This window comes from Rhizomucor pusillus, assembly GCF_041956525.1.
Source record: "Rhizomucor pusillus strain CBS 183.67 unplaced genomic scaffold VTP01scaffold_19, whole genome shotgun sequence".
In the NCBI taxonomy this organism is placed as follows: Eukaryota; Fungi; Mucoromycota; class Mucoromycetes; order Mucorales; family Lichtheimiaceae; genus Rhizomucor; species Rhizomucor pusillus.
The window spans coordinates 185,279-195,434 of NW_027192161.1; the positions used below are offsets into that span (position 1 = coordinate 185,279).

The 10,156-nt window shown below is 44.5% G+C and overlaps 4 protein-coding genes across 4 annotated transcripts; 2 read left to right on the forward strand and 2 right to left on the reverse strand.

The window, feature by feature from the left end:
* Positions 1-285: 285 nt before the first annotated feature.
* Positions 286-4,251, reverse strand: VTP01DRAFT_3937 (uncharacterized protein; the record flags this gene model as incomplete). Its single annotated transcript, XM_069382563.1, has 10 exons — positions 286-434; positions 500-575; positions 639-800; positions 858-1,022; positions 1,080-1,178; positions 1,238-1,345; positions 1,411-1,581; positions 1,642-2,237; positions 2,294-2,479; positions 2,532-4,251. 10 exons carry the CDS (start codon positions 4,249-4,251, stop codon positions 286-288), a joined length of 3,432 nt encoding a protein of 1,143 aa, XP_069235871.1.
* Positions 4,252-5,573: 1,322 nt separating this feature from the next.
* Positions 5,574-6,734, forward strand: VTP01DRAFT_3938 (uncharacterized protein; the record flags this gene model as incomplete). The annotated part of the gene is made up of 4 exons (XM_069382564.1): positions 5,574-5,594; positions 5,648-5,770; positions 5,828-6,023; positions 6,082-6,734. The coding sequence occupies 4 exons, from the start codon at positions 5,574-5,576 to the stop codon at positions 6,732-6,734; spliced, it is 993 nt and encodes a 330-aa protein (XP_069235872.1).
* Positions 6,735-6,968: 234 nt separating this feature from the next.
* Positions 6,969-8,732, reverse strand: VTP01DRAFT_3939 (uncharacterized protein; the record flags this gene model as incomplete). Its single annotated transcript, XM_069382565.1, has 3 exons — positions 6,969-8,139; positions 8,210-8,501; positions 8,567-8,732. 3 exons carry the CDS (start codon positions 8,730-8,732, stop codon positions 6,969-6,971), a joined length of 1,629 nt encoding a protein of 542 aa, XP_069235873.1.
* A 180-nt stretch (positions 8,733-8,912) lies between these two features.
* VTP01DRAFT_3940 (uncharacterized protein) lies at positions 8,913-9,207 on the forward strand (the record flags this gene model as incomplete). Its single annotated transcript, XM_069382567.1, has 2 exons — positions 8,913-9,003; positions 9,047-9,207. 2 exons carry the CDS (start codon positions 8,913-8,915, stop codon positions 9,205-9,207), a joined length of 252 nt encoding a protein of 83 aa, XP_069235874.1.
* Positions 9,208-10,156: the final 949 nt, after the last annotated feature.

A 10,156-nucleotide genomic window follows, 5' to 3' on the forward strand; every position in this document is an offset into this window, starting at 1 on the left:
GGCTCTTACATAACAAATTACATGTATCTTTTTCCTGGACATTTTATTCGTTCATGTGACGTTTCATATTCGTTTTAAGACTGCCAGTTCCTTCAGTGAGCATAAGTGATTTTATAATCGAATATACGGTCAAAATGTAACGGGCATCTTTGGAGTAGCATGGCTCAAACAAAACAAACTTGGCATCTTGTCAAAGCTGGGCTTTAAGTCTCAGACTTTAGCTCAGCTCGATATCTCCCCCAAAGCCGAGTTTGAGGGGAGGGAAAATGGGGAATAAGTCCTCACTTAGTGAAATGAGGTGCGTGTCGGCGAGAGCTGCCGTTGCAGTGCGCTGTAATGCTGCATCTGGCTTATCCATTGCTTTTTCTGACTCGCAGATGGTGCCTTGACAGCTATCACCTGACTGCCGTATACAATCTGGAACGCAAGATCATCTACGATGTTCTTTGCCCTTAGCTTATTCGAGTCTTTTCCCCTTAAAGAAAATTTCTCGTCGTACCTGAATGGTTGCTGCCGCTGGAAAATAGAGTCGCACTGGATTGCTGTCTGATGGTTACACGATCGACATTCATTGGCTTGACAGGATAGAAACTGTCAATGACTGCTGATTTTTGCCGACATTTTTGACAGCAACTTACTTCGCGATACAAACGATACAGATATCCTTCTGCGCTCAAACCTTTTAACGGTTCTGCCAGGATCAAAATGTCATTGAACAGGTAGCCATGAAGTTTGCGACCACTTTTAGCTTTGTAGAGCACACCATCCATTACGAACTCTCGTCCATATGGATCTAGTCGCTGTTGCATAGGATCATCAGCACCCCAAATATAACACTCCCCTTTGAGTTCACTTACACCATGCCCTTCCATGTCCAAAATTCGACTGAGCTCTTTAATCTTTTGAGAGTTTTCATATCGTCGCGTTTCATCATTGACGACCTGTAACACTTCTTCTGCCTTGGCTAGAGCCGACCGCAAGACACCGTAGTCAGGATGTCGCTTTGGAGTCGCATCGAGAATCTACACAGTATGTTCGTTACAGAGCAACTTCTCCTTTCTTTCCTCTTTCGGTCGTACCTTTCGTAGCAGCAACGGGTATCGGGTGATACGTTGCATCGGTTCTAAGAGGAAATGGGATAGATCAAGAGCTCGACACTCTGGCCGTGCCTGTGCTGTCTACTCCCTCTCCGGAATTAGTTATGCAATTATGGGATTGTTCTTGGAAATGCTCCGACCTTTAAAAATACATTGAACCATTGATCAGTATCACGTTTATCTTGCAAGAACCTGCTTGCAAAGGATTGATTTCGACAGTATGTGGAGTAGCACTTTAAACTTTCCGTCTATCGTCAGTGGATGTTTAAGTTTCTCTGACATATCGAGTCGCTTTTTACATGCTTTTACGTACATGTTTTAAAAAGATATCACCAATGTTACCAACCACACCGGCGCCGTCGCGCTGTCGACTCTCAAGATCACTTAGCAGTGTTGTGTTACATATCAACAAATCATCGATGTTGGAAAAGACGATATCCTGTTCATCTCGGGTAAGATACTTGCTTGACTCGGCATAGAATACCTTGCGTAGCGCCAAACAAATATTAGCACCAAAACGGCATCTAGTACGGTTTCTACTTACATTCACAATCAACTGTAGATCCCTAAGATATGTGCTTTCCGTCGTTATCAATTCATAGATAGCTTCCTGGCGCCTTCGTTCTTCTGCTGGAATCGTTGCCAGTTCGAGTTCATCCATTGTACTTGCCCAAGTAACCAGGGATGGACTGACAGGTCTCGATGATTCTGACAAAGAAAGGGCTCTAGCTCGTCCAACAGGCATATCGCCGGTAAAACCGACATTGCTGGCAGCTCTTCTTCTCTTGGTCGTTTCGGTCTTGTTGACCGTCAGCTCTTCCTTCTTCATGACAGGAGTGTTGGGGGCGGACATGCCTCTAGATGGTTCAGAGACGCTGAGATAGGATTCGTTGCTGTGTTGGAAAGAAGTCGGAGGAGGTGGTGAAAGGGAAGAGGAAGGCGCAGGAGCTGGTGTATCATTGATGCGTTCGACATATGTTTTTGGAAAATAACCAGATTCATGACTCTCTTCGCTTGTACCGTACCACCAGTCGCCCTGGTCGTCTTGGAACGGCTGGACTACGATTATATCATTCTCCTCGAATTCAAGATCATCTTCTCGAGTTTTGCTAAACGGATAAAGAGCTCGAACTCGGAAAGCTTTTCGAAAGCATTACATCAGACATGTCGATAGAAAGATAACGAGTATCGCTTACCTTCTTCAATGACTTCAACGTAGGTTCGTGGGAAGAATCCAACCTGGTTTGTTGTCAACGATGTTCCATACCACCAGTCGCTTTCGCTATCTTTGTGAGGGTGTGCCTTGATGATTTCATCTTCGCCAAATGTCAGATCGTCGTCGCGAACACCGTGATATTCATACAATGTTTTGACGCGATATACTATATGCAATGTATGAGTATTAAATTGTAGCTACCCAGCAGATCTACTTACTCGTTGAAAAATCGACTTCATCCTCGATATCGACACCGTATCCACTAGTACCAGCTGTTTCTTTGATTTGTATCTGATTTTGCTCCTCGAGTAATCGTTGACGTTCTTCCTCTTCTCGTTGCAGTTGTTCCTTTCTGCGTCTTTCCTCCTCTTCCTTTTGCTTTTGTTCTCTTCGTTTCTTTTCTTCTTCCTCGGCCTTCATACGAGCAATCTCTTGCTCCCTTTGGCGTTTCTTCTCTTCTTCGGCCTCGAGCCAAGCACGCCTTCTTTGTTCAGCTTCCAGAGCAGCAGCCTGGCGCTCGCGTTCTCGTTTCTCAATCTCCTCTTGACGTAACCGTTTCTCTCTGGCTGCCTGCTCAGCAGCCTGTCTAATCCGCTGCTGCCGAAGCTCTTCTTCCTGCTTTTGCCTCAAGGCTAGTTCTTGCCCTCGTCGTTCCTGCTCCTCCCTTTCTTTTTGCCTTCTTTCTTCCTCTTGCTTCAGCCTGGCCTCTTCAGCTTCACGCTGTTTCTGCTCTTCCTGCAGTCGGATTCTTTCCATTTCTTTTTGCTTCGCCTCCGCTGCCTGTCTGCGCTTTTCTTCGGCTTCCTGCCGAGCTTTGAGACGTTGGTCATGCATTGCCTGCAAGCGTTCTCTGGCTTCGGCTTCCGCTCGCCGCATACGTTCCTGAGCTGCTTTTTCTTCATGATTATCTGATTTTACGGAGCTTGGTCTGGACGAAGCAGATACTTGAAGAAGCTGTTGCTGAGAAGACGGAGGTTGTGATTTCATAAACAGCTGTCTACGTTGTTCTATACGTCTCTGTGCTTCAGCTTTGATGTCAACAGCTGAGCGTGGCGACCTAGGTCTCTGCGTGGTAGGGACTGGAGGAGCTGATGTTGGGATAGATGGGTTATATTCATACTGTTGTGGTGTTAAGACTGTTGGGTACCGCACTGGCTCAGGTGCGACAATGAGTGTGCTTCGATCCAGCGAGTCAATGAACTGGGCAAGTTCTTCGCTGACATACAACCCTTTTTCAAACATTTGTCGCTGGCGCATATGATCGGTGCTACTGGTATTCAAGTAAGCGTCAGCCTCGGGTATACTGAAACGGATTATATCTCGAGCGCTTGAATGTAAATTACGCAGCTCAGACATGAGCCGTTCAACACTGTCGGTCCTCTGGCGTGCGCGTTCTTCTTCTGTTTGTACGTAATTTCTGAGCTCCTTGTTGGCGTTTATCCGGGATGCCACGAGCGCCTGTGCCCTCGCACGAATCCGATCAGCCTCAGTATATGCTGGGTCATCTAAGGTAGTAACTTGTCCAGTAGATACATTCTGTTTCCTCGCCCAGCTCAGGTTCAAGTCATTGAGACGTTTTGTTTCTTCTAGCAGCTCGTGCTCGAGATCGCGCATATTGACATCCATTAGATAATCAAGTTCTTTCTTTAGAACTCTGCCTTCGTCCGCAAGGTCCTGCAACCGTCTAAGGTTAAGTTCGTAGCGTGCCCACAGTCGTTCGTCCTGTCCAGAACTGTTGGACTTGAGCTGCCAAGAGACATGCTTTATGCGATCCTTCAGCTCTTGAATCCTGTCGTCGTCTTCAGCTTGTTGATCTTTAAGCACAGAGAGCAAAAACTCCTGCTCTCGGATGGCACGCTTCAACTGCTCGATTCGTTCGTCGACATTGTCGATCACAGCATACTCGTCACTGTCGTCGTGGGCATAAGCGCCGACCATCGTCTTTGCCTTACTCACGAGAGGCCAAAACGTTTTCGGCTCCACCTCAATTTGGATCGAGTCGAATTTCACGTTCCTGCATATTCAGAAATGGAGGAAACTTGAAAATAGTCCAGATATATATTTTATTGTTCAGCAACAGCGTCGGTATCTCTCGAATGAGTCTTGGATATCATGGAAGATGTAGATTATTGAATATTACTGTTCTCTTTTTACAGTGGTGATGTTAACGATACATTTGTATGTTGCCAAATGAAGATACATATGCTTTCTGAAAACCACAATTTGTATATTGACGTATTCTGAGAGACTCAAACAGTATCCATCACCTGTCAAAAGACTAAAAAATCCGGCGAAGATATGGGGATGTTTTAAATATGTAGCTAATGTAGATCCATGTTTCTTATGTACGTATTCATCCAAACCAAAATAGTTCTACAGTGTCTCCTATTTGTATCATTTTGTCCCTATACCGATGACCTCAGAATTTACCTGTTTCCGTACAAATGGTGGCTAAAGTACGAGTAATCTTGCACGTAACGATACCTTTGTCGTCAAGCTATACTACTACTCCGGCGACGTACCGAATTAAATTACGTCTACCGTTACACAACCACAATGCGCTGCTTTGGGAAGGTAAGCAAACGTTTCCTTCTTACTGAGACATTGCAGCCAAAGGCTTGATAGTGAGCACCACAACCAAGAACTAAATACGTACACGCATGTCATAGCATCAGATTTATTAAGCTCGAGGTAGAAAGCATTCACGCCTCTAAAGTCTTTGCTTATGTACTAGTACAGTTAGTTTCAGCAACACTAACATTATTCTGGAAGCTCAATTTCATTTTATCTCGAATTTGTGCTAACTTTTGTTATCTGAAAGGACTTCAAGCTTTAAGTGAACAAGAAGAGCTACGTGGTACGAACGAGGCGATTCATGTTACCTGGTAACTTACATATAGTAGTAATTATATGGCATACTGCTCTAAGGCTTGCTAATGGACGTGAGCACCAAAGATGCAGGATTGTTCCTTGCAGTGTAATGTATGTTAAGATCCACATTTACTGGAAGATACTCTTATACTTTTATATCTTTTCTAATCTTTAATCAAAAACGGAGCACTTAACACCTCTTGAAGTGAAGCTGCACAATATGCGATTGGTAGCATTTTTTTTCACTTGCTATCAGGTCTTTATTGTTTCCTTCTTTTTGATAGCTGTTACTGCCGTTCTGAATTGAAAGCAATGCAAGCGCAGGTAAGTCCGACGGCAATCAAGGGCGAATCTTCCCAACTCTTTTTCTGACATTCTAAACTCGAACTATGGCGCTGGACGCAAAGAAGGTACTTCTTGAATTGCATGGGCGGAACTGTGGAGGCTAAGTTCACGCACATAGTCAAAATATCGTTTCCAAAGCGAAATTCAACAAATGATGTTTGTGTTTGGAGAGGTTGCGGATCCATTACAGGAGACGACGCTGCTCGTGGAAGATATCGTCCGGTCGCAAGTGATTGAAATTGCAAGTAGCAGACAATAGACAGTGGAATGTTTTATACATTGCTAACCTACTCGTTAGATCATTCAAGCGGCTGCTCAGGCAGCGCGAAGGAGTTCACGGTTTTTAAGTGCTGAAGATTTGATTTTCCTTATACGCCACGACAGAGCCAAAGTGAATCGATTACGATCATTCTTAAGCTGGAAAGATGTGAGAAAAAACGCAAAAGAGTCATCAGGCGAGCAAGTCGAAGACGTCGTGGAGGAGACAAATACGGGTAGGAAGCGGCATCATATAATCCGTAATAATATTTTCGTACTAATCTGCAACTTAAGGCAAACCGAACAGAAATATCATCAAATTACCATGGGAATTAGTAAATCAATTTGCGGATGCGATTATAAAATCATCGACAGGTGAAGACGACGAAGAGGACGAAGACGAATCGGAAGCATACAATGAATCGATTCAACGGTTGCGAGATGCGGATTTGGTGACTCGGGCAATGACTCGCGAGGAATATGTACATTATTCGGAATGTAGACAAGCATCATTTACATATCGAAAGGGCAAGCGATTCCGGGAATGGGCTAACATGAATGCATTCATTGATGTGAAGCCCAATGATGATATTCTGGATATATTTGGATTCTTAACATATGAAATGGTATCGAAGCTGACGACGACGGCGCTGCAGATTAAACGCGATGTAAAGGCTAACAAGGGCGGCAACAAAGATGAGCCGATAGTCGTCGGATCAAAAAGGAAAAGAGATGATTTAGATGAAAAGGGCAACGATGACAAGAATAAGACGGATCAGACAGCAACGAACGATACCGAAGGCGGACTGTTTTCACTTCCAAGTTCTGAGGAGACCCCTCTGGAACCTGAGCATGTTCTGGAAGCATTTAGGAGGCTGCAACAGGCGCCAACACCGCTCAAAAACTTCCGGGGCGGTCTAGTAAGGACTAAAGTGTCACTAATTTAGCTGTTAGCAATTGTTTTACTTTAATCCATTGTTTCCTCTCACAATTTGTTTGTAAAAAAAGAGCTTTCGATACCTTTAAATAGTAAACTTTATAATACAATTTCAAAATTCAATTAACATTTCACTGTACAGTAAGCAAAGAGATGGAACACAAATATATATAAGCGGGGAAGTAGATGGATTCAGATGAAGACGTAGGGGAAGATAACAGGAAAAAGGGAAAAAATTTTGTGTTTAGGCAACTTCAGTCTTGGTACCAGTAGGAACATATGAGCTGCCATATCTTTGTTCGATTTGACGCATAATTTCGGTATCCTTCTGTGCGGTGGAACCCCCAAAAACGACATCCATTTCTTCAAGGGAACGACCCTTTGTCTCTGGGACGAAGAACCAAACGAAGAAGAACGACAGGAAACAGAAACAGGCAAAGAAGATGTATGTACCGTAGGTGATGTTTTCGAGCATAGGAGGTGTGATCTGGGCGATGATAAAGTTGTTCATCCAGTTTGAAGAGGTGGTGATGGACATGGCCTTGGCGCGCCAGCGAAGAGGGAAAATCTCTGCAGGGACAACCCAACCAATGGGACCCCACGCATAGGCAAAATTGGCAATAAAGAAGTACGTCAAGGCAACACATGCCCAACCCTTGTCAACGTTGTTTTCCCAGTTATCTTGGAAAAGACCAGAGATGATTGCGATGATAGCCATAGAAAGACACATGAAGACAGAGGCAATCATGAGCGTAGACTTGCGGCCCATGACATCCAGGTACAAGACGGTTGGGATGGTGCAGACTGTGTTGATGATACCAATGACACCAGTTGCCAACAGAGAGATGGTGTTTCCGCTGAGACCAAGGGATTGGAAAATCCTGGGAGCATAGTAGATCAACGAGTTCGTACCGCAGAATTGTTGGAAGAACATGATGGTAGAACCGATAGCAACACGACGGAACATGTAAGGCTGGAATAATTCACGGTATCCCATAAGACCGATCATGAAACGACCTTTGGCTCCTTGATCGACGTAGTGAGGGTATTGCTGGCGCTCGACTTCCTTTTCGAATTCAACAGAAATCTTGATCTCTCGCCACTCTTCTTGCACGACAGGGTCATCGACTGGACGGCGACGAAGTTTGGAAAGTACCTTGAGACATTCTTCCTCGCGGCCGGCAGCCATGAGCCAACGAGGCGAGAAAGGGAAGAAGAGGATGCCAATACCAAGAATAAGACCAAGAGCAAGCTGGAGACACAAGGGAATACGCCACTGTGCTTCGCTTGAAATATAAGCAGTACCAAAGTTGATCCAGAATGATGCAAGAATACCGATAGTGATAGCGAGCTGCTGCAGAGAAATCAAAGAGCCACGCACGGAAGGAGGAGCAATTTCAGATTGATACATGGGGCTATATAGCGAAAGAAAAAGATTACAAGTTAGCAACGGTCTTAGGCACCACAAAACGTTTTGATACATACACAATCATACTGAGGGAACCAACAGCCATACCGGTGACGAATCGACCACCCATCAGATAGCTGACGTTTTGAGCGCCACCTTGGATTGCGCTACCAAGAAGGAAAACAATACAAGCAATGACAATAGTGTACTTGCGGCTAAATCGATCAGCAGGATATGCAGAGAGCCAAGCCCCGGCCCAAGCGCCGAGCTCGAGGATAGCAACTACGAAACCGTTTTCGGTTGCGTTCATTGGAAACCTGGCCTTGAAGGTCTCCATTTCCTGTACACCGGAAATGACACCTTGATCATCTATTTCAAATGAGGCATCAGGTAAATACGGCGAGTGTTCAGCGAGCATTCAACCAATGACTTACAGCCAAAAGTGATACCGCCGATTGAAGCAAAAAGTGCTACACCAAAGACATAGGGATTCTCGATGAAGCCCTTGAGACCATTTGAAGTGACATGTTCTCGATGGGTGACCAACAGGTCCGCTGAATCACTGTGTTGATTTTTGAAATCTTTGTTTTCAGACATCATTAAGAGAAAAAAGCAATGAAGATAAGATGTTGCTTTTTCCATGTGAGTGGTCCTTTTATATGTGTCTTTTTCTACCGAGAAATAACTGAAATGTGATTCCTTCGGATCCATGGAAGAATTTTCTCCACCTTCCCGATCCAGCCCCCACAGGGCTTCCCCGCTTCCTCCCAAGCCAATCAGATGTGGGGCTACCCTTCTTTGCGATTCGGTCAGGATTCGGTGTTTCCGACGGCCCAAATTTCTCTGGAGAACAATCTCACTGCGAGACTGAGTGATAAGATAACAATGTAGACGCTTAACACATGAACTCCTAGCTGTTGCCGTATTCCTGAAGGATGGACATGTTTCAATAGAGCAACAACAGCTGACAGAGTATTTTGAAATTGACAGCAGGAGATCTGACGTAAAACTGGTGGTACCAGATACTCCCGCATGGTGGCAAGGTGGGTACAAGATATCTATTGGTCAGGAATGAAAGGGTCCGTGAGCTCATCACCTGCTTCTGGTGGCTGATACCAAACATGGGTTATGTAGATAGCTATAGAAGCGTTCTAAAGATGTAGAGTTGATCTGACGAGAATGTACAGACAATAACGGCCTGTGCCGCGTCAAAAAACTAAGCTTATGGACCCAGAACGAAGGATGTGGGGTATTAACTCGATACGGTTAATCGGGGCCCCGAGACTGAGGAAGAACCTCGATCCTTCTGGCATTTCAGCCCAGCTTGCTTATGTGATAGACATATACTCAGCTCATCCTCGGAATTCTCTGAAGCGTCATACGATGAGCCTTTACCTAATTAATATGGAAAGAAATCCTGACATTCCCTCTCGTGAAGGACTGGTAAGTAGCCTAAATCCTATTCCGTCCAATACAGCCAAGGCGGCACATGTCTCGCAAACTTCGTCTAAGTGCCTGGATACAATTTGTCCCTTCACGGGGTTGTTGTAGAAGCCGGCCTGTCAGATAAGAAACGTTTATCCGGGTAAATCACTGGCGCCATTCTCTTGGATAGTTCAAAGGCAGCGGTGATTACATAAGTGAGCGTTGATATTAAGGTAGTAACGGGAACAGTGCCTTTGTTAGCTGAGTTGGATTGCCGACACTGCCTGGGTTAAACAGGCACAATGCTACTTACTCTACATAGTTTTTCTGTAAATTCTCTGGGCAATTCTGCTCCGCACTTATAGTGATATTTTGATAAGCTTTTTCAAGTGTATCCATCTTAAAAACTGGAGATGATCCAATTACTGGAGACCCAGAGCACCCAGCGTAAATACATTACATCATATCCTACGTCGTCTCAGGAGGCACGCGGTTGGGAACATGTGTCTCTATAGTTCTTTTTCCTTTTTTTTTTTTTTTTTTTTTTTTTTTTTTTTTTTTTTTTTTTTTTTTTTTATTTTTTTTTTACTGTGTAGTAC